Below are 24,999 nucleotides of genomic sequence, written 5' to 3' on the forward strand. Positions count from 1 at the left end.
ATGAAACATTAGGCACTTACTGTTTGAAAAAATAAGCTTATCATTGCATTCTTCTTCGTTGCAGGAGCACATGAACATCAATCCACCGTCTCCCTTCACTTCTTTCATCACACAGCTCTTTGAATTGGAGTCATCCAGTTTGTGCCCATGAAGCTTTTCTTTGGGATCGTGACATATTGTTTCCAAGGTTATATTTTCATCGTTCTTCCTCCTAAAAAGGGACAGAAACAGAAAAAGACAATTCAAAGGCAAACGAAGTTCGTTGGTAACACTCAACATTTTAGCCTCACTTAAGCTTTGCTACGGCCACCATCTGTCTGTCACTTACTCCAGAGGAGCCTCTTCAGCTTCACTGAAACATCAATATAATCACTATTCAAGACTGAATTATTGGAAAAGTGCCTTATTGGGCATCTGATGACAACCCGTTGCTCCCTGAATATGCTGCTAAGTCACTTTCAGTTTAGTAGATCACAGATTGTGCCGCCCTGATATAAACTAACTGGGTCTAAACAGAGCACCCGGTCCAAGTTCACTGAAGTAAACGAGCTTAGAAGCCTGAAACTCTGTATGTTGCCATATTTCCACTTCTGTACCGTTCCAAACCCAGATGGAAGCACTTGGACAGCACTGGTATTTTGTAGAAGGGATGGTTACACTGAACCCATGAGCCCCTTTGGCATTCTTTCTACCACAGACAAATCTCAGTCCTAAATAGGATAGCAGATGGCAATCTGTGTTTTGTTGCAGACTACAGAAGCTGGTGCCAGATAGAGATGTGAGATATAACTCTGATGCCTCCCCCCGCCCCAAAAGATAACAAATATTTTTAGGGAAAAAAATCACAAGAAAATTATTTGTCTGGGGAAAAAATCACAAGGCAATCTCAGATAAGATATAGAACAATTATTCTCTTTCTGTCAATTATTCTAGCTTCTTTCTGGCTCTTCATATCTTTGGTGGCAACCAATGCCTAGTCTTTCATTCACCTCAGCGCAAAAGAGAATAGCTACATTTTGGCACTAGGATAACTTTGCTTTTGCATGCTACAATACTGAGACATACATTTCTCCTGTAACATCAATTCCTCTACATCATATCTACATAATACCTAATATAGTTTAAAAAAAGGTGTAATTTGCTCCTAGAAGCCATCCAAGTTATTGTCAGATTTAATTTCAGAAAAATAGATGACATTACCTAAAGAAATCTCATGCCACAAATCAAAGTCAGCATTATGTTGTATGGGGCTGTGATGCACTCAAAACAGGAATCATTTTTTAAAAAGAATTCTTCCAAAACTTTACTATTCAAGTTTCACCTTCTCTCTCAGTACTTGACTAGACATATTGATAAGAACAGGAGGGCACAGAAATGGTTAGCCTTATACATTCTCACCGTGGCATCAAAAGGAGTTAACAGTTTTATATTAGGGCACATGCATCATGCTTTTGAGGGCACTACATCTACGCATTTAGGTTGGTGCTTTGGCCTGTTTAATTCCAAAACCATCAATGTATAAACATACTAATATAGCAAATTAACAAAAAGCCCTTCCAACCTTCATTAGATTAACTCTGGCTGAAGTCATAATTAAAAGTGAATCCAAATAATAAATCTTCTATATGCCATTAATGAAGCTGCAGTGACATTTATTTATTTTAACCCAAAATATACAGGGTCATTTTGAGACTTCTTTTAGGAAATTTGTATCATTTATACCCGGTCTCTCCACATACAGATCTGAAATGAGGAAACATTTGCCAAATACAGTTTAGAAGGTCTAGAAAAACATACTTCTCCTAGAAACATATCTGCATCAAAGAGAGCTAACGTTTGCAGGTGTTTTGAATTTCAGATTACTGCATTCCTATTTGAACAGTTCAGCTCCAAGGCTGAACTGAGAATTCTGGAGCTTGATGACTTTGATTTGCCATATGCCTAAATGTTTTTTTTTGTGTGTTTTGTTTTTAAATTCCATAACTGATTCCACCTGTATCTGTAGAGGCATACTTCATATAGCACCAGGGTCATTTTAACTAGTTACCAATATGAATAAAACTGCTTGATTATTATGTCTTTCCTTAATAAATACCTTCCTTTTCAAGACATTTAATTACTTACTTGTTTATTATATTTCTATTCTACCTTTCCTGACAAAAGGCATGCTCAGGATGCCTGACAACATAGAATTACAATTAAAATAATAAATAATTAAACTTTAGATTATCAATAAACAATAATCAATAATGAATAAACCCTGTTTATAGCTCCCAAACGGTGGTGTTATCTTCAGATTTGGAGAACCATGCAAACCCAGGGTGGGGCGGCATAAGGTGTTAAAGGATGGGCATAAAATAGGGTTAGGCAAAAACAAGTAGGGAAAAGAAAGAAGGAAAGATGGAGAAGGGAAATGGGAAATAAAAAGAAGGGGAGGGGAAGAAGGGAAGGGGAGGCTAGCTAAGAGAACAGCTATACTCATTAACCATAAGCCTGGTGGAACATCTTTGTATTGTGGGCCCCGCAAAACTGCAAGATCTCATGGGGTCCTGATCTTATTTGACAGAGTTTCACTAGGCTCAGGCCAAAGTTGAAAACACTTTGGCTCTGGTCAAGGACAACTGGATAAGTTTTGGGCCAGAGACCACCAGGAGATTGTTATTTGCAGAGTACAATGCTCTTTGAGAGGCATAATGGGAGAGACAGTCCCAGGCCATTTAGGGCTTTTAAGATCAGTACCAGCTCCTTGAACCTGATCTGGTGCTTGATCCAGAACCAGTGCAGATGGAGAAGCACAGGTGTTCTGGCCCACCATATTTTGGACCAATTGGAGTTTCTGGATCATGCTCAACACTAGGCCTACATGAAGCAAGTTAACAGTAATCTAGTCTGGAGATGATCATTGCATGAATCACTATGGCTAAGTTGGCATGGGACAGCCTTGGCAAAGAGCATAGAACTCTGCTCTGGCAGTATTCATGACCAGGTCCACCAACAAAAGAGAGGAACCCAATATGATGGAGTAAGTTGTACAAGTGTTGCAAGCAAGCTATCCTGACTCAGGTCACACTTACCAGAGGATCTCCATCTTCAGTTGATTTACCTTCTGTGGACTCTATCTCAATCATTTTGCCACAGCTTCCAAATACATGGTCATGTGATTTGGGATGGTGCCTAGTTGGCCTTCCATTGGGAAATATAGCAGGTTTCATCAGAGTACTGGTGACAACCCAGCCCTAAGCTCCAGACAAGTTGGGCAAGGGGTACATACAGATGTTAAAGAGCATGGGAGAGAGGACTCTTCATATACCAAAGGATGTAGGGATGAGACCATCTCCCCAAGTGAAACCCTCTGTCCTTGACCCTGGAGAAATGAGACCAGCCACTGTAGGGCTGCCCCAAGTATCCCAGCATCATTGAGGCAGTGGATGAAAAGATCTTAGCTGACCATATCAAATGCTGCTGACAGGTCTAACAAGATTAGCAGTGCTGACTTGCCTCAATCCAACCAATTCTAAACTTCATCCATCAGAGTGACCAGTACAGTCTCTTTCCTGTGGCTAGGATGAAAACAGGACTGAAATGAAGCCATGGCTGATGTGTCCTCCAGGAAAATCTGAAGCTGCTGTTCTGTCATGGAACACACTTGGTCCATTTCTGGAGATGAAGAGGTGGTGTCAACATGAATGTCTGCCAGAACTGTCAGACAGGGAAATCCCAAGGCCCAGTCAGCCACCACCCCTACCAGCTCTGGCAGGGGATCTGCTGGTGTGCTAAGTGGATAGTACACCAGCAGGATAGTCACAATCTCCTCAGTGCCCCACACCAGACCAACACAAACAATGCCAAAGATCTCCAGTGGAGAGACTGCCCAGAAAGAGAATGATTTCCAAAAAAGTATTGCCACCTCTATTAGTCACCCCAACCCTCAGTTCAAAACTGATGGAGGACTGCAAGCCCCTGGGGAATTGGCTTGTTCAGGGCAACTGTCCCACCCTGTCTCACCCATCACACATGCCAGGTCCACTTTATGTGCTGTGAGGTATTCACCAGTGTGGTGGTCATTATTTATGAACTTGGCATTGAACAACATCAGTGTTGAAGAAGAGCTAGATGTCCCAACCCCAGCACTGTAATTTCTCAGAACGGGTCAGAGATTGGAAGGAGACTGAGCATTTCCATATCTCCATCTCCTCCCCATTTAATATTTCCTCCCACTGCTAATCCTCCCATTGGATCCCTGACCCAATGTTGGGCTCCCCAGGGAATTCTAAACCCAAATCCAGATACAAAGCATGATATCTGGATGGAAATGATGTAACCCTTTGATGCAGCGGTCAAATAAGATAAGCTCTCCTTTAGATCCTGCTCTTAAGACTCTGTACAAACCCTGAATTGCACAACATTCAACTTTCCAGCATAGTATCAAGTCATGGTGGAGTTCAAACTTTTATTGCTTCCTATGTGCTTCAAACAAGATACAAATTGAAATGGCACATATGGTTCTTATGTTAAATGAAACCAGCAAACAGAGCTTTTGATGCCATGAATAAAACCATGATGAATCACTGTGAGTGAAACAGCTAGCTTGAGTCAAGCTGGAGAAAACCTTTTAAAGTTCCATCTGCTCCTGCTCTCTAGCCTTCCTCCAAAGCCAATGAGATATTTTAAACAGAGTTGTTTTTTTTAAAAAAAGAGAGAGAAGTTAAAACAGGGAACTTTTCAAGAGAACTTTGTGTGCCCCAGAAGATACAATATAAAAAATTAACTTCTCAGCCTGCTTAAAGAAAAGTTCTGTGTAACTCAAAAGGTTACTAAAATAAACAGGTCTGTCAAAGACATTTCACTTGTCAGCATGTTTTTGTTGTTGTTGCATATATTGGGTTAAACCAGGGGTAGGGAACCTGCGGCTCTCCAGATGTTCAGGAACTACAATTCCCATCAGCCTCTGTCAGCATGGCCAATTGGCCATGCTGGTAAAGCGATAAGAATAGGCTGGGAAAAGGATACGCTTAACAAGGGTGAGTTGCTTTTTAAACTGAATGGAATCCATCTTCACTTGCAAAATCTGCAGGAAAACATTGTACCACTAATTTCGTTGACATGCTGCTGGACATTATTTCCTGTGGATAATTAAATTTTGAAGTTTGAAGACATCAAACAAGAATGTGAGGAAATACTCTCCCTTGCACAGATAGTTCTTTGTTGGATATTATCAGTGCATATGAAAAGGCACAGCATGGGTCAAGGTAACTTGCAAATAGGCCAGCAATACAACAATCATTGCTGAACTGGATCTATGTTGGGCCCACCTGAATGTATGCAGCTCCTATAGGGAGCATTTGTTTAAGGGCTGTAGGCCCCATATTTATGTATGTATGTATGTATGTATGTATGTATGTATGTATGTATGTATGTATTTATTTATTTATTTATTTATTTATTTATTTATTTATTTATTTATTTATTCCCTCCCTCCTTCCCTCCCTCCTTCCCTCCTTCCCTACCTACCTACCTACCTACCTACCTACCTACCTACCTACCTACCTACCTACCTACCTACCTACCTACTTACTTACTTACTTATTTGCCTGCCTGCCTGCCTGCCTGCCTGCCTGCCTGCCTGCCACCTGCCTGCAAACCTGCTTCCAGTGGCTTAGCCCCTGCTAAAGGGCTGCCAAGGGCGGTGCACAACAAACAACAATACAATAAAACAAATCGAATAACCCCAGTTAAAATACAAAACCTTAAAACCATAAAACTACGGCAGCAGTAGTAGCCTTCAATAAATAATTTGATTAATAATGGAAGACGTCTGACACCCAACCCCAGTGATCAAACCCTGGGAAGGGAGGGGATTGGCAGATGGTCCAATAGATAGCCAGTGTGCAGGACAACATGAGGGGCCTTTATGGGGTAAATATCTATACTCCTCTCTCCCAGGACTTGAATAAAAGTTACTCCTCTCCCCCGCACAGAATTTTCTAACCCCTACAACACTCTGGCCCATGTTTCTCAAAATTTTGATTAATACTTATGTTAGTAAATAATATGAAATGAGGTGTCTTGTCATTCACACTCCACAATTGTTTGAAAGTCCTCTCTGATGATGCAGACAGATGCAGTCAAATGACGTTAAAATGTGAAATGTCTTAGAAAACAATAGCTGCTAGAACAGAGCAATTCTCACGAGAGGATATTTAAGTATCCAACTTCTTAAAAGCTCACATCTACTATCAGAATGCAACGTGAAGATGAAGTCAGAAAAAATGAGTATATCTAAAAGCCCTTAATCTCCTGTTAATGAAAAGGATACTATGAGATAAATGCGTGCATGTATCTAGAATGAACTTACCATACTGCTGCGCATACTTCAGTTGCATTTTCACAGATGGAAGTGATATTGCAATCGCTGAGACAATGCCCTTCATTTGTGCAGGTGGTTGACCTAACATCACAAAACTTGCAGAGTCCACGCAGTGGGACTGCACCATGAAGCATCTTAGTTGCGTGACCTTCAGCTGAAAAAAAAAAGATATTAATATTAATGTAATACTCTTACATCCAATAGATAGTGTGTGGAAGCAAATTTAATAAATGGGAACTCTTCAAGACTGTGAGGCCCGGAGACCAGCAAACACTGTACAAACATTTTAAATGTACTTAGGACATTTTAATTATAAATAGCTAACCAAATCCAAATTTGTTCAACTGAAAACCTTATTATTGTACATTAAAGAGTAACAATGTCGCATATGAGAGGATTCCTGGGCAAAGCAGTGGGGAGGGTACATCAGCAAAGGAATATCAATTAATTAAATAAATATGAAAACCTGTTTTTATTTCATATACACAGTAATATTCAGACTTTTCTTCACAAATCTCATAAAGTGATCTTCACAAATTTTAGTGTTTTACCATGGAAACATGTATTTTTTTCTGTTGAACACAACTGTAATAGGAGAAAGCCAATAACTACACTGGGGAAAATGACAAGGGAGTACAAACCACATATCTCCAGTACTTAACATTGTCCGACACTACCACATCACAGAAAACAACAAGACAAAGTATTGTGCAAATATGCATACTTTGTAATGCCATTCCAGAAGCACAGGGCAACCTAGCCAAATACTGGAGGGTCTCACATTATTTTGAGGCTGCAGTATGAGTGTAAGGCTGAACACACTCACACAAAGTCAACTCTGGAAAAAGGAATGAACTTTATTGAATTGTGTTGTCCCAACTACAGGGTGCTGGAACTGTGGGTTCTTGCCCTGAGTCCCAGTATATACGGAGTGTTTGAATAGGAAGTTAATGGCTACAATTGGTCCTTTTTCCCACCGCTGAGAATCGACAGGGACTGATGGATTCTAGGAAACGTAGTCCTGACAGTGAGATGCTCCACTACTGTGTTGCTACTTGATGCCTGGTATTCCACATTCAGAGTTTCATTTTTAATACTCTCATTCAGCAATACCCCCAGGGGTGGGGGGGATGTGATACATTTAAAATGTAGGAAACTTGAATACTGGCAAGTAGCTTAAAATATCAAGAGAGGGACATTCTTCAGGTGGAGTCCCTGAGATCTGCTTAGAAAAGTTTACCTCCCTTTCTACTGTTCAAACAGGCCCATTACTCATGGAACACTTACTTCGGGGCTGGTAGCTGTGAAGTGGGGCTATAGTGTGGTCTCCTCGTGTTTACATTCAAGGAGGCACACCAGTGCTTGCCTCGCAGCTGCTTGCTAGTCTCAACCAGTCTTTCCTTTTGCTGTTTCTCTTAACTTCGCCCATCACAGTTCTCCTAACTCTGTTGATATTCTGTCCCCTTCCTCTCCCCTCCATACACACACACACACACACACACACACACACACACACACACACACACACACACACACACACACACACACACACACACACAAACACACACGCTGCTGCACGAGAGAGGTTTGTCTTAAGAAAAGAGGCTTATTTAAAATAAAGTTGTTAAAGACCTCCCGATAATCAAGGAGGGGGGAAGTAGAGAGGGGTACATGAACTGGAGCAGTAAGAGACTGGCTTATATCAAAATCTTGACATAAACACTTAGAGAAGCAAGAAAGAGCCAGCAGTATTGAACAGAGATGAGGGGGAAGGCATCGACAACAGTGTACGGGACTGGGAAGGGTGCAGCTAGGAGGCTGGCTGTGGGAAGAGGTCCAGGCAGAGCTCTGCTCACTGGCACATCTGCCAGCAAAATTAAATTTGTGCTAGGAGTGTTCTTGCTTGCTGAGGGGAGGATAGAAAGTGAAAGCAGGGTTTAAGGAAATAGGTCCATACAAGAAATCTTGTTGCGATGGGTATCTGCCTCCATTGCTCAGCAGACACGTTGTGCATAATCAGCCAGTGAGTTGTAAATCGGATTTTCCTGATTGATTCTATATTTCACAGACCTCATCTACCCTGTAATGTGTGTGCTTTTACAAGCATAATCACTTCATGCTTATCTACTGACCAGAAAATGAATATTTGGTTGCAGTGGAAGCATAGAAGGAAGAAAGCCATTTTAAGGCATGATAGGTTTTTTAAAACTCATTTACTGCTTTCAAGGCATTTAAACCACTTTCACCACACTTTAGAATATGTCTATCTTCATGCTATGTTTGTGACACACTGCTTTAAGGAGCAATGTTCCTTAGAACTAGTGAGATTGATGGAAGAAACCACATTAGAAAACAACTTTGGAACAAAACAGAAAAAAGTCTCAATATATAAACATCGAACACACATTTATATACCAGTGCAGGGGTGTAGCTTAACAGCAGCTTTCAGCATAATGACTCACAGTGGAATCCAGAGCAGAGTTACTCTGGTCTAAGTCCTCTTAGACCGGAATAACTCTGTTCTGGATTGAACTGTCAGTCAGCAATACTCCTTTTTATGTTGGAGTAGCCACTGGAAGAAGGAATTTCCTCTTAAAGAATTTAGAAATTCCTTAGGGTCTAACTCACTAGCTAAAAAAAAAAAAAACCCGGCTCAAACAGACCAAGTTAAGACAGATGATGCCAAATATTGCATTATGAGCAAGCAAAGATTTTCCATACATGTGGAGAAGGGGAGAATTTGCAGGTGGAAGGGGAAGTGTTTAATCTTTCCCTGCCTATTAATATTTGAAGGGACCTGCATTCTCCCAGCTAAGCCTCCAACACCAAAAAATGATCCCTCTGGGAGACACATAATTTCATGGAATTGCATCGGCAGAAGGGAATCTTCAAGTGTACCAACACTTCCTCTTTTCATCCATCAACTTTTTACTATTTCCCACATCTACATATTACCTCAAGCAAACTGATTTAGGAGCAAACATCTGTCAGAATGACATAAATCCATCGATCACACCCACAAGGAACTATTTTTAACTAATTTAAATGATCCAGTTGCCACTCCACATGTTTTCCCTGAAACTTCATAAAGCAGGGGAACTTCCCATAATTTGCTCAGTCATTTTCCATGGATTATTCCTGTGAATTCCCAACGATTGCACCAAGGTTTTGCATTTGTGTTGCTTCATGAATCACTGCAACAGCATTCCAGCGGAAGAAAATGTGGCATCACAAGAAAGAGGTTTGATTTGCAATTTGTATGTGCCAGTTGTATGGAATGTTTTGAAGTTTTACAGATCAAATGTGCTCTATATTTTTGTCTCTTTTGGTTTTCTGGTAATATCACACAGATGATCTAATTTGGACTGAAGTAGGCATGCATGATCAGACTACACTAGACAAGTAACAACTTAGCTTAAAGACTGTTTTCAAGTTCTAGAAGAATGTTGCTAAGATTTTAAAAACCAAAAGCTTTTTAATTAGAAGAAACACATTCCTCAAGAGAGAAAAAACAGAAAGATACCACAAAATTTATCACAGTACCCATGGGGAAGTTGAATCATCTTTTTGGAAATTGGCACATTTCCCATTTTGTCTGTGTTCTCTTCCCCTCCCAGTTACAAGCACCCACATCATACCAGAAAGTGAGAGACTGTGGCTCAATGGTAAAGCACTTGCTTTGCATGCAGAAGACCCCAGCATCACTTCCAGGGACCTCCAGTTAAAAAGATCAGGTAGCAAGTAGATGACGTGAACATTTGACTGCCTGAGAGGCTGCCAGTCAAAATTGACACAGCTGACCTCAATAGAACAATGTGATTCAGCAGCCCGGTGCAGACAACTCGCCTGCATGTTGATCCACCAAGCAGAAAGGGAGAGCAGGCATGCTGGTCCCACCTCACCCCTGTGCAATCACCGAGTCATCTGCACAATACAAATACATAGAGAAGTACGCAAGTATGTGCTCCCTCCCTGTGATGAGCAATGTTCACAAAGCAGTGTTGCTTACCATGGGGAGGTGAGGTACATGTGGGCATTCCCTCTGCACATTTGCACTGTGCAGATGACTTGGCAACCACATGGAGGCAGGGACAGTTGCCAGTGCCCTTGTGCCTTCTCTTACTTCCCATGCGTTCTTGGGAATGCCCTGTAATTTGCTTCAATAACTATACATGTTCCTATATATGATATCAGAGGCGTACAAGGGGTAAATGGTGCCCAGAGACAAATTGTCTCTGGGGTTCCCCCTCCATGCCTGGAGACACAGCCCCGCCCCACTCGCTGCTGTTCCCCCCCTTCCGAGCCTGCAGCTGGCAGTCCCTTATGTCCTTCCCTCCAGGAAGGCCAGAAGAGACTGCGGTCCCCGGGTTGCACAGAGGCAGGGGGCGGGGCCTAGGGGTGGGACTACATCCCAATTCACCCATGGGGGTGGGGCCACACCTCCCCAAGCCCCACCCCCACCCCCAGTGCTTATAAAAGCAGCTCTCTGAGGCCGGGGACTGCAGTCTCTTCTGGCCTGCCTGGAGGAGATGGCAGAAGGGACTGCTGGCTGCTAGCTGGGAGCCCAGTGGCAGGGGGGGCAAAGGGGGGCACCCACAACCCTGCCCATGTCTATGTTGATGATGAAATGAAAGTCCTGCTGCCTTGTCATCTTCGAGCACCCCCGACCCCGCCCATGTGTGATTGACATGGGCAGGGGCGCTCTGAGACGATGAGGCAGCAGGGAGTCTTGCTGCCTTGTTATCTTTGAGCGCCCTTGACCCTGCCCATGTGTCATAGACATGGGCAGGGTCAAGGGCGCCCAGTTCTGCCCTCACTGCCGTCTGTCACATGGGGGGCCTATTTTGCGCCCCCCATGTGAGCAAAAGAGTGGAGCCTGGGGGCAAGGGGTACCCCTTGTCCCTAGGCAAATACGCCACTGCCTGATATAAAATTTCACCAAAAATTGCAGGAGTTGTCTCTGCTCAGTTAAAACGACCCATCCCCACAACAAAATGTCAGTCTCAAGGTGAGTAGTTTATGCCGTTCACCACAGGTTTGAAGCTTCAGAAAATATTATGGAGGATCATCTTTATCCTGGACATCTGTTTCCTCCTCTGTGTGACCTTCCACCTTTGAGTATATGATGTAGGTCACCAGAGACAGACCTTTTCAGTATTGGTGCTTCACAGCTCCTCACCTGGAGCTTCAGGTGCAGACCTTTTCATTATTATTGAAAGCCATTCCGCATGGGCCAAAACGGCAGTGTGAAAGGCGTGGCGAAAATGGTGCAGCAAGGGTTTTAAGCGGGGGGGGTAAAAGGGTTTATACCGTTTTCACACCATTTTCACACCACTGCTTTTGGCCCATGCGGAATCAGCCTTAGGCATTGGGTGGTTTATCTTAATCTTTTATTCTTAACTAGCAGTAAAGCCCACTGTGGTAAATAATCCAGCGGGCTCTAGACAGCTGTTGTAGGCGGATGCAGCAGCAAGGCAATATATAATTATTTATTTTAAAGGCTTTTTATTTTAAAGGCTTCACAGACTCAATATGAGAATCCATGCTGATTCTCATGTCAAGTCTGTGAAGCTCTGAAGACATGACCTCTAAAATAAAAAAGGGAATGATCCTGGATGCTGGACTGAGCACATTCAGTCCAGCACCCAGGATCAGACTCTCCTCCCCCCCCCTTTGTTTCCAAGGCCTGCAGTTCCTGGTAGGGAAGGTGGGGGCACGATCCTGGGATCCTGGGTGGTTGGAAGAGAGTCATTGACTCATGTTCCATCCCTTATTAAATTATGTCTTGGGATATACACTATGGAACTTTTGTGTTTTGGTTGCTTTTATGTGACAATATTTAAAAGGCAATGTTTTTACTTGTAATTGTGATTTTACACTATTAATAAGGTGCTCTGTTTTACTATAGAATACTGTAATTGCATACCACTAGCCTAAGGTTTTGTGATTTAAAAAATCCATTATATAAATAAATTACATGGAAAATGTAGGTAGACAGAATGGGGAATTTAGACACAAACCACTTACTTTGCTCATAAGATAAAGTATACATGAGAATTTCTTTCAAATATAGTACAAACAACATTTAGGATGTGAAACAAAACAAAATAAAAAGACAGGAAATTCAAAGACACAGATGATTTTTTCAGTTTCACTCACAAGCCCACATCCAGCCATTCTGAAGATGGGATGTCAGCCTTAACTTCAAATTTCCTGTCTTTTGTTGCAACTATAAAGTTAAATATGAATTTATGCTTCATTTCCTATGTGGGTTTTTTTTAAAAGGTCATGAAATGCATATGATCTTTCTGAGCTGAAACAGTTTGTCACTTATCTTTGCAGTCTCTTGAGAAAGATGTGTTGTATACATAGATGCACCACTATGGCAACCATTTGTAAGACAGAAGTGGTTTCAAAAGGCAGATCATTTAAACTGCTACATATATATTATTGTGATCTGGGGCAGCCATTACAAAATTCCTTTATGAAGATAAGATTTATGTGAGACTTCTGAAATGGTAGTATATTATTGCATTTAAGAGTCCGAGAGTGAAAGTCTGTAATGGAATTTACAAAGGATCCTCTTCCCATTAATAGATTCAGAAAAAAGTAATTTTACACTAAAACAAATATGAATTTTTAATGGAAAAATATTAATGTTTCAAGGAAATATTAACTTTCCTCACCCTTGTTTTTAAATATCAGTGAGAAAGCCTCCAAAAACAAAACAAAAACTCAAGGATTTAAAGTGAAGTCAGCAGTTTGTAATCAATATTCTTCCAAAAAGGTCTGCTGACTTAAAGAAGAAGAAGAAGAAGAAGAGTTTGGATTTATATCCCCCCTTTCTTTCCTGCAGGAGACTCAAAGGGGCTTACAATCTCCTTGCCCTTCCCCCCTCACAACAAACACTCTGTGAGGTAGGTGGGGCTGAGAGAGCTCCGAGAAGCTGTGACTAGCCCAAGGTCACGCAGCTGGCGTGTGTGGGAGTGCACAGGCTAATCTGAATTCCCCAGAGAAGCCTCCACAGCTCAGGCGGGAGAGCTAGGAATCAAACCTGGTTCCTCCAGATTAGATACACAAGCTCTTAACCTCCTACACCACTGCTGCTCCTTTAAAGAGGCCCTTTCCCTCTTTAAAGGCATTGTTTGTCCAGAAAAAACAAGATTTTCTAAAATAGTGACATCTTCTCTATCTGGTTGCATCATTTATCTTCTTAACAATGTTAAATTACAACTTAATCTTTTGGAACAAGCATTCCTGAATATATATTTTGGGAATAAAAGCCAGATATAACCTTCCCTGTATATGGTTGGATTTCCTGACAAAGACAAACAGAATAGGCTTGTAAAATCTTAGGGATATGCTTCCTTGATAGATGCTATCGTCTGAAATTAACTAAAGATCTGCATAATAAATGAACAGAACTTACATAAAGTAACTTTGTCTGTAACTTGCATTATTCTCAGGAAAATTCTTTCAGAAATATGCTTACTTGGCAGCTCTCATGTCGCCTGGAAAATTATAAATACACTGTGATGATACACTGTGTCAAATATCAAGGCAGAGAAATTGGTTAACAATTTATCTGCGCTTATTTGGTGACCAGCAAATCTATTTCATGTCTCATTGCCTGCATCAGAAGTTTCCTTTTCATGTTCATTAAAACTTGGACCTTTGAGCAATCTTACAGACTCTGAATTAATATCATGAAGTACATAAACAGAAATGTTTTTAGTACTGACACACGCTCCTCCAAATAACAAGGGACACATACATGGATATACACACACCTCAAATCAAGGAGATACACATGAAACTTACCTGAACAGTTTTCCCATTTACTTCTACACAGGAAGAAACTTGTCCCTTTGCTGAAATTAATGGAACACCTACACATGTAGGAAAACTGTGAAACTGTTTCATATTTATCTATTTATTTATTTCTACATGTAGACAGCCCTTCCCCTTGCTCAGGGTGGCTTCCAACGTAAAATAGTAATGATAAAATCAATACAGTGCATAGTACAGCATGCAGGGGTCTCTAATAATTCAATTTAAAATTCTAGCAAGTTGAACAGCCAATATCCCCACACTTCTCAATCGTACCAATGTAAAGGAAAGGAATAACAGAACCAGATAAAAGAAGGGGAAAGTGAGGAGAGAGGCCAGTTATATTGAATACTATTGTTGCCTCAGCCATAGGCCTGGTAGAACAATTCTGTCTTACAGGCCCTGAGAAATTGTGTCGGATACCCTGGGGCCCAGGTCTTCTCTGATAGAGCATTCACCCAAGCTGGGGCCAGGGCCAACCCCCCCCCCCCTAGTCCTGGTTGACAATAGCCGGACAGCTTTCAGGCCAGTGATTACCAAAAAGTTGTTACTGACTGAGAATAGTGCTCTTCAGGGAACGTAGTGGCAACCAAGGAGCAAACTAGAAGCAAACAGCAGGAAAGAATACCCACTGCATTTAAGCTCATCTTCCAACAACAAATTTGAAATAGACATTTTAAGATATTCAATCAATAACAAGTCACAGGCATTAGTGCAGGGGTTTCCAAACTGTGGGCTATAGAGTTATTGCAGTAGCTGACTGAAGAAGAAGACTTTATTTACAGTCAATGACCAGATATCAGTAGCTGACTGGATCTTTACAAGATTGGAGGTCAGCAACATCCTCAGCCTTAAAGATTACAGATGTCTGGAGATACAAGTGCAAGTGGGCCAAATTTGTATGAAGGCAATGATTGCAGATATTACCAATGGCTTCTTACATATTACAGAAGATGCTTTGGTTGTCCATGTCAAGCAAGAAGGTGCTGAAATACGATACAAAAGAATTCAGGCTGGAGGGAATATTATGAGCAATGGATTTTGCTACATGAAGAAGTTTAGATGAAGTTACATTACAAGAGATACCAGTATGAGCCACAACAGTATGAATGTAACATACTGTTTGGTGTGGGTTTTTTTTTTAAAAAAAAACTGCCACAAGGATTCAGGAAATAAGAATCTGACTGTATATAGTGAAGAAAATAACTTCAAGTGGGGAAATAAGTTGGGACACAGTTTATCAGATAACCATTATGCAAACTGTCCTGCAAATTAGCCTTTGACCTAAGTGAAGTGAAGTCTTTATTTACGGTCAGTGATCAAATACCTTTGACCTACTAAAATTATCCGCTTAACCATACATACCCTGTTTCCCCAAAAATAAAACAGTGTCTTATATTGATTTTTGCTCCCAAAGATGCGCTATGTCTTATTTTCAGTGGATGTCTTATTTTTCTGCTCCACAGCAGCATGCTCTGATCGATGGGCATGCTTCCAAACAAAAACTTTGCTACGTCTTACTTTCGGGGGATGCTTTATATTTAGCACTTCAGCAAAACCTCTACCAAGTCTTATTTGCAAGGGATGTCTTATTTTTGGGGAAACAGGGTATCTTATTTATTCATTTTTATTTTATGTGTGTGCATGTTTATTTGAAATGCTGTTCCACATGTGCATGCTTGTCTTGGACTATCCAACCAGGGTAAATCAACAGAATCAAGATGTTAATTAAAAACTGATTTTGTAGCGACATGAGATAGAAGCTGCATGTCACTGGCAAATCTCTAGTAACAATCAGTCAATAGTAGCAATTGTGCCATGTATAACTGTTGTGAGAATGAGACCTCAGTGTCGAGGGCTATCTTTAAGTGAAAAAGTCTACCTATTTAAAGTTGCCATAAAAAATAAGGTGACTTGCAGAATGTTACATATCAGTAGATAAATCTGGTTTTTCTCTTTCATGGCTATTCTTCTTTAAGAGGGATGTAGCAGATGTTTGACATCTGGGGTCATTAAGCACTTGATTTTCATTATGGTAAAGAGTTATAAGTTGGCATTACATAAAAACAGAATATACTTACTGTTGAAAACTTAAATAATTCTTGGAAAACCTGCTTTCCAGATGTCTAGATCTATGTTGGGGATAACTCATAGCTTTTGGTGTCATTGTCAGAGGACTGGTTAGTCATTACTTACATATTCTGCCATGGCACTCAGTTTTCAAGAGCAAGGCTGTTAACAGGTCATTTTTACTAGTAAGATTGCCATAAGTCATAAGTGACATGATGGCACCTAACACACACACAATATTTGTCATCATTGTATCTTCAAATAGTTTCTGCTTATATTTAAACTTAGTCCAACAACCTTATGAATGATTACATGTAGCAAGACACAAACATTTTTATACATTCTTAGGAGTGTATACAAATGTAAGTTTCTCATTAAGATGGGGTTTGGTAACTTTGGACCATCAACCAAAGACAGAAAGCCCAGCCAAATATTCACCAACCTGGGCCTTAAAAAATTCATAATGATATAAACAATGATCATAAACATTTAGGATGTGAAAATAAAATCTCCAACCAGTAATACACTGATTACTTACTCCTCAAATCCTAAACAAATTGCCTTCTCCCACTTCCATTTGTGAAAAAAAATAACAAATGCTGCCTATTTATTGTTATAGATGGAATTAATTTTCACTTCTAGTTTCCTGACAGAAGCAACATAAAAGAATGTTTACAAAGTGGGGAGTTCAACACTGTTGCATTCATAGCGGTCTTATCTAAAGTATGAACCCATGGAGTTAGTTTTCCAAAGCAGAAGGATGCTTGCTATAAATAACTTTCCATCTCCTGCTTTGCAGTGGCCTTTATAAGTAAATATCCCCAATTAAATGGTACATTCCAGGCTACCACATAAATATATATTTACTAATTAGATGCTTCTCTCTTATTCTCCTGTATCCATTTTCTTTTTGCTGCCATTCTACCCTTTTATTGAATGCCAACGTTTGAGTTACTGAGTTCAGTAAGAACCAAATCTTCTGGGAATCAGCCATTCAAAGAGTTCATCAGATGACCAACTCACAACTCAGTAAAACTCAGCACACGTTTTTAAATGTTTTTGAGCCATAATTATAATCTTATACAAGAGGCTGTGTGATTAAAGAAAACATGGTTTCAGAACTCACAAGTATATTACATTAAACAGGTTATGCAACTGAAGCATATTCCAAACTCTCACTATTTCAGATTCAGGATGACTAACAGGTACAAGACAGCACAGAGGAGCATATATATAATCAACTTGTAATGCCTAATAGGATTATATGCCAAAAACTATTATTTTGGTTCTAACCACTGGAGATCCTACTTTTAAAAATTCTTGAACACTGGCTCCAATTGGTTGGCCAGGATTAGATTCTGACTGAAGATGAGTCAAATAAGTATCACCACAAGAATTTTCAATTATTTCTTTTGAAGGAAGGGTATATCAAAGGGAGGCAACAGGAAAAGTACAAGAACATGAAGGAACAAGAGAAAAAAGAATGGATGTGGCAAAAGTTGTGTACTAGAATTAAAGCAGGGTTGCCCTGGCTGAAAAATTAAAGGTCTTTTTAATGATATCCTAGAACTGAAGAAAATAGACCTGGAATATTATAATAAAGAAGTTTAATTACCTGAATTAGAAACAACACCAGATACAGATAACAGACTTCTCTCTGTGATGCACCTCTGAAGATGCCAGTCACAGATGCAGGCAAATAGTTAGGAACAAGATCGACTAAACCATGGCCACACAGCCCAGAAAACCCACCACAACCAACACTGGGACTGTTTCCAGCTTTTACAAACTGAAGTTTGTCATGGTGATAGAAGTGTTGATTTTCTCTGGGCTTGCACATGCCTTTTCCATTCTCACTTTCAGTTGAGCAAGGAATGAAGACTTCCTGGTTTAAGAAGATCAAACCACCATCAGTGGTAACATCCAAATTTGGCCACACGGACTAATTTGGAGGTGTTTTCTGTCTAGGGACTGAGGTTCTAAATCGGGGCTTAGGTATGGTTTAGGCCCTGATTTGTGGATACCAAACAAGCCTGCATTATTACTGCCCCCAGATAAAGATATCCCAATTACAAGTTTTGGCTATTAGCACAAGAGAGAGAACATGCAAGCCCAAAGTAAAAAATAAGTTCATTCTCATCACATACAAACTGGTCAATACCTGAATACAGTTTTGGTGTTAATCTGCATTACAAAAAAAAAAATCCTTTAAATCCTTGAATCCTAGGCATGCCAGCCATGGATCCAGGTTAAATTTTAGGAGCAAAAACTGCCAGACCACTGCCACACAGCCTGGAAAATCCACAACATCTATCCCATTATTTTTTCTCTACAGATTATCCCAGACAAATATCTACCTTGTCTTTTTACACCTTTTTTCCTTCACTTCACATAAATCTTTCTTTTTCCATTTTGTCTGGTTTTTAACCTGCCAGTATTTTGTCTGTCTTTTAGTTTGGATTGTAATATCATTCCAAGTGTGCTGTTCTGCTAAGCTTTCGAGAACATAATTGTTCCACAATGATCTTGTGAACTTGATTTCGGTACAGGTTCTAAATTCATATATCTCCCCTAGGCCCACAATCATTAACTATCTCTATCACAGTAACAATGAATTATTCTGCACTCTCAGAAACGGCTCTCTCCCTTTATTAATATATAATATATTCAGCTTTCACCAAAAGGTGAAAGGCAGGTTTTTATGCATTAATACTGGGGGGTTGGGAACTTTTCCATTGTATATCAACAGCAGCAGCAGCAGCAGCAGCAGCAGCAGCAAGAAAGAAAGAAAGAAAGAAAGAAAGAAAGAAAGAAAGAAAGAAAGAAAGAAAGAAAGAAAGAAAGAAAGAAAGAAAGAAAGAAAGAAAGAAAGAAAATGTTTTTAAGGCTACTTTGACAGCTTCCACAAGGAGGAGTTTACAATTATGTGACACACTGACTCATTATGACCAGCCTTTTCAATCCACAAAGATGTGTGTGGGGGTGAGTAGGAGCACCCAGTAAGTATTTTAGGGAAGTGTCAGGCTCACCCGAGGTGAAGTCCACCACTCTGTGAACAAAGAAGACAATAACAGACCTCCTATATCTAAAGCTCAAACACTTACAGCATGGAAGTCGGATCATGATTTCACTGGCTATTCGCTTATTTGCAAATCTAACATTTCTAACTTCTATTAGGTTACTGAAAATTTCTATTGAGAAAATTTAAAAATACAATAAAAATCCAATATTTTAAAAAATAAACCCAGTGGGGCTGGTCCTCTGCTGACACTAACAATGAATGGCAGTGCTTTCCGTTTAATGCACCTTTCTGAGCAACAGGCTCACAGAGTAGCTCCTGTCCAAGAATGTACAAGATCTCTTACAACACACACTGAAAGGGGTTACTCAAGTTTTAATGTCTGCACAATACCGATCATCAGAAATAAAATAGTAGTTTGAAGCCATTAACTAGTAGACCCAAACAAACATCTGTAGATTTGCAAGCATACTTTTAAAAAACTCCTGCTCTTCTGAACTACCTATGCACAGGGTTACAGATCTCAAGATGGCACCCTGAGGTCTTCTGACATTACAACTGATCTCCAGCCTATAGAGATCAATTCCTCTTAAGGAAATGGCAGCTTTGGAGCAAGGGCTATGGACTTACATCCCTACTGAGTCCCCTCCATTCGCCACGCACTACCTCCAAGTCTCTAGGACTTTCCAAGCTGGAGCTGCCAACACTGCCTTTAAAGTATATCTTAGCCACAACACACAGCAGTGTCCATAGATCTTTAAGCCCTAGGACAGTGATGGCGAACCTATGGCACGGGTGCCAGTGGTGGCACTCAGAGCCCTCTCTGTGGGCACGCGCAAACAGAGTGCCCCCTCCACACATCTAGGCTGGCCTGGGCTGCTGGGCTCGATTATTAGCATTAAACCTAAGACCTAGTTTTGAGGAAGCAGTGTAGATAACCCTGTTAAGCGCTGGTAAACTAAAGCACAATCCTTTACCTGGGAGGAAGCTCAGTTGCTGGCAATGGGGCTTGCTTCTGAGTAAACCCTCCTAGGGTTGTGATTCACCCGTTGGAAGAGTTGCACGGTTGCTTTAAAGCAAAGCCACCGACTACCACCAAGCTTACTCCTGAGTAACGCATGCCTCGGAGCCAACTGTTTTACTAAACTAAAACTTCAGTATTCAGGGTAAATTACCGTGTTGGCACTTTGCAATAAATAAGTGGGTTTTGGGTTGCAGTTTAGGCACTCGGTCTTGAAAAGGTTCGCCATCACTGCCCTATGAGATAGCCACCTTTAAGGTCCTTTTGCCTGCTACAGTAGTGGGCAATTATAGTTGCTAGGTATTTAAAGCAGAAACATACCATGCTACTCTGGGCTAGGAGAAAAGGCAAACCCACCTGGGAAACTATCATCAGGTTTTAGTGTCTTTCAGAAATGCAACAAGATGGTTTCATCTTCTGCCTCATTTAATTAGTAATTTTGTGCTAGTTAATAGCTCTACCATAAGCAAAGGCAAAATTACTAGGCTTGGAAACAATCTGTCTAAAAGCAGCTCCAAAAGTGCAAACTTCTGTGTACCTAAGGCATATTTAAATGAACTAGACAAGATGGGGGGAAACACCAATTACAGTAGTTTCTTTGATGCAGCCTTTGTAATAACCAAAGATATTCCTATATAACACTTAAACTGGAGGCAGTGCTATAACAAATGCATTTTGTTACTATAAATGTTATCAATTTGTAAACCTTGCTAACAGCTGAAGATCTTATCTCAAGCCAAACATTTCATAAACATCAACTACAATTACACTAGCTAATGGGGTGTCTTCTGGAAAGAGATTGTTTAAAAATGCAGATTTCTTCCTCCCTTTTGTTTAACAATAATTTTTTACAGTCAGAAAAATTGAGACAGTCCATTCTTTGAAATGCACATGTTGTCCACTTCCAATCTGCGGCCACTTCAGGCTTGATTTATTTGTGAAAAACACTCCCCTCTATCTTCTGCAATTTATACAGTAGAATATCAAAAATACATATTCAAAATAAACTTGCTATAAGCACTGAGAAATATTTTTCACTAGAGTATCTTCGTTTTACTCACACAAAGCAAGTTGTACAGAGATTTAAGTCAATTTTGTTCTGTGATGCAGACTGTGAATCTACAACAGGGGTCTCCAAGCTTTTGAGCATAAATTTGGAATTTTGACACAGGGTGGTTAATGCAACCACAAAATGTCAGGGAATACAGTTATGTATAACTCTAAAAGTAACTCCTCAACATTTCAGGCAGAAGCGGTTTATCAAGATGTCTTTTAAAATGATACCACTGTTTTAAAATATTTGTGTATATACACAGTACACCTTTAGTCTCACAGTGAAGATTTTTGTGTTTTGGTGGCAGCTGCTGCTAATGCAACATTTTTAAATATCTGTACAGCCAATCAGAAGAATCCTGGGTAAAAGCCCAATCAGACTCCACCACCCTTCTAACAACACTTGACAGATACCAGGAAAAGTATTGCTGGGCAGGTTGGAGACGACTCAACTGGAGCTTAAATTTCTGGTGCCCGGAAACCAGATATTTGTGAGGTTTACTACACCTTTTCTCGTGGAAAGAGGACACTGCAGTCAAGTGTGCTACAGCGGAAGATGCAGCAGCGCATGACTGCATTGCAAAATAGTGTAGATTCTCTTTTAAGATCAGAGAGTCTTACTTATGTGCCAGCTTCGTCAAAACCATTATTGTCTGTGCTGTTAAACACTGAACTTTGATAAAAAAGACTTTCTATTGTTACAGATGGCTATTAGCAACACTTTCGCTTTTCTACAGTTGTGCCCACCATTTTGTTTCCTGTGGCAGCATGGCGCCTATAAAATGGCAGGTGCAACAGTAGAAAACAGTAGAAAGTGTTACTAATAGCTGTCCGGAACAATAGAAAGGCTCTTTTATCAAAGACTCTTTAATGCTAAGAGAGAATCGGGGGGGGGGGGGGGGCAGGAAGATATGGCGGTTTGATTCACATCTTCCTGTCACCTTACCATGAGAAAGGGTACAGTCTTACTACTAAATTAAAAAGGACACTCGGCATAAATCAGTCTTACTGTACCCTGCCGTTTGCTTTGATGGTAATCCTAATTGATCTGAATAAGTTAATTATTCTGCAAAAGGAACTTCTGCAAAAGGAACTTCACCCTAATGGGGTAAAACATCTCTTCACATAGCACAAGAATGGATTCACAAATATTCACCATAGGAAAACAGCTGCTGCTAATGCAACCTTATAATGAAGAAATAACACAAGGACAGCCATTTAGGTCCCTGTGTTGTTATATAGTTTCTCTAAAGCAGTAGTCATCAATTAGCATATAGGGTCTAAAATGAAATACAGAAATAAAATTACAAAACCCACCTTTCTTCTTATGCATCCCTAATAATAAACTTCAGAAAAATGGTGGTAGAAATGTTTTTCCTAGGTTTAGATGACATCATCAGTTCAATTCAATCTAAACAAATTTTTAAAACCCTATTTTCCCCTGCACACAAACCTTCCAAAGCCAATTCAAAAGATGCTCCAAGGGATTTGTTTCCAGTTTGTTTCACTCAGGCAAGGTGAAGATTGCCACCAAGACTAAAGTAATGTGATGGCTTACACAGTTTTAATACAGTTTTAATACTCTGTGTGTCAATTCTCAAGGTATACCTGTGCGAAACTCAAAATACACTTCCTATCACCATCAATCATTACTCTTCCAGAGAACAGCTGCAGTATGCTACCTAAAGATGCCTTCTGATCTCTCAGGGAACAAAGGGGGCTCTCAGAAGGTTTCTACAAATTCTTCTCTGGAGGTGGGGGGAAATAACTCTTCAACCCAAGAAAGCATCCTGAAAACTAAAAATAGCTACTTGGTTTGGCAGATGTAAGATAGGAGTGTTGACAGAGCCTTCTGATGCCTCTGAGCCAGATAGTGGCTAATAGTTCTTCCTTAGTATCATAAAATATGTACTTGGTTGAATTATTGTTCTTATACGTAGCATTACATGCTTCCCAGTGCCTTAAGCATGGAGAATTGCCACTGCTACCATCTCTACATTCATTTGGTTGAGAGCACTGGAGATATTGGCTCTCTCTGCAGTCTTTGTTTTATTTACTAATACTAGCGGGTGTGGCCACGCTTTGCTGTGGCTGAGGGCAGTGAGGTCTGAAAGGAAGGGAGGTGGAAGGGGAGAGGCGTAACGGCTGTGTCGGACTGTTTGGATGTTTGGGAACGCTCTTCCTTCCTCTCCCTGTGAGTTTTGGAGCTGTTGGGGTGGCTGAGAGTACCTCCTCGTTCCCCGATGGGGGCCGGCTTGGTTGTTCCTAACGCCCCTCCACGCAAGCGGGTTGCCACCGGCAGTCCACGCAGGGAAGCTATGAGGGAAGCAAGAGACTGTGGACCTCCCTATTTAACTTAACCGCTCTTCCCCTCCGGGAGGACGCAACCACTCACTCCCTTCCTTTTCTAGGCGGACCTTGGAAACCAGTCTGTGGCTTCGCTGCGGCTCACTGTGGGGAGGTAGGCAGGGAAAGGAGGAGGAAGGGGAGAGGCGTACCAGCTTTTCCAAACAGCTCGGCTTGGAATGCTCCTCCTTCCTTTTTTAATTTTTTTATTGATATTTTGGATTGTTACAGATTTATGTTATACATCTTTATATTTCATCCTCTATATCCTTTTACCCCCCTTTCCCCCTCCCCCCTTCTTCTTTAAATGTGCAGCAGCAGGTCCATTCTTTCTAATCTTCTTTTCCAGCTTTCTTCTGTGATTCCAATTTTGTTTAACCAGTCTTTGAATTCAGTCCAGATCCACTTCATATTTTTGGTTTTCTTGCCATATTTGGTTTCTTGACATTATGAAAAAATGTCTAATTGTATTTGTTCCCATATATATTCCAACCATTTCTGTATTGTCCAGATTCTTTTATCTTTCCAACCTAATGCTATTACTGCATGGGCTGCTCTGATCATAAGTTTAAATAGCATTCTCTTTCTTTGTTCTATTATTGTATATTCCAATACACCTATAAATAATAGATCTATGTTAATCTTTATTTTTACTTTCACATATTTTTTCATATACATTGTAACATTTTCCCACAGGTGTTTTACCTCTGGACATTCTAACCACATATGGGTATAAATTGCATTTTTATCCCCACAATGCCAACATTTCGGGCTGAGTCCACTTATCATACATGCCAACTGTTTTGGTGTTCTATACCATTTTAATATTAGTTTCTTCTCCAATTCTGCATATTTCTCTATTTTTATCTTATTTTATTTTTTATTATTTGTTTTATAAAATCTATGTCTTTTACTCCATCTTGTTGCCTTATTTTCCATTATAGCTCTTACCATCTATCTTTTTTATCTATTTGAACTCCCATCAAACTTTTTATTTGAAATGCCTCGTAATATTCTTGTAATTTTGGGATTCCCCAGCCCATTAGATTTTAAGACATATAAACTATTCTATTCATCACCCTTGGTTTCTTTTGATTAAAAACCCATAATTTAATTTTCTTATCCCATTCTTCAAGCTGTTTCTTCTTAATCTCTAATGGTAGAGTACGAAATAGATAGAAGAGTTTTGGCATTATACACATTTTTAATGCCATAATTCTCCTAGAAATTCTTCCCTTGCCAATCCTTAGTTGCTTTGTTATTTTTTCCATATTACTTCATAATTATATTTAA

At 40.2% G+C, this 24,999-nt stretch overlaps 1 protein-coding gene across 1 annotated transcript in view; it reads right to left on the reverse strand.

The window, feature by feature from the left end:
- TGFBR2 (transforming growth factor beta receptor 2) overlaps positions 1 to 24,999 on the reverse strand; it is a 59,913-nt gene that overhangs the window by 29,658 nt on the left and 5,256 nt on the right. Inside the window, exons 2-3 of the mRNA XM_048511063.1 lie at positions 6,356 to 6,521; positions 21 to 211 (exon numbers count right to left, since the gene is read on the reverse strand). Of these exons, the coding sequence (XP_048367020.1) occupies positions 21 to 211; positions 6,356 to 6,521 (357 nt within the window). The remainder of the gene's footprint in view (positions 1 to 20; positions 212 to 6,355; positions 6,522 to 24,999) is intronic.

This window comes from Sphaerodactylus townsendi, linkage group LG11 (assembly GCF_021028975.2).
Source record: "Sphaerodactylus townsendi isolate TG3544 linkage group LG11, MPM_Stown_v2.3, whole genome shotgun sequence".
NCBI lineage: Eukaryota > Metazoa > Chordata > Lepidosauria > Squamata > Sphaerodactylidae > Sphaerodactylus > Sphaerodactylus townsendi.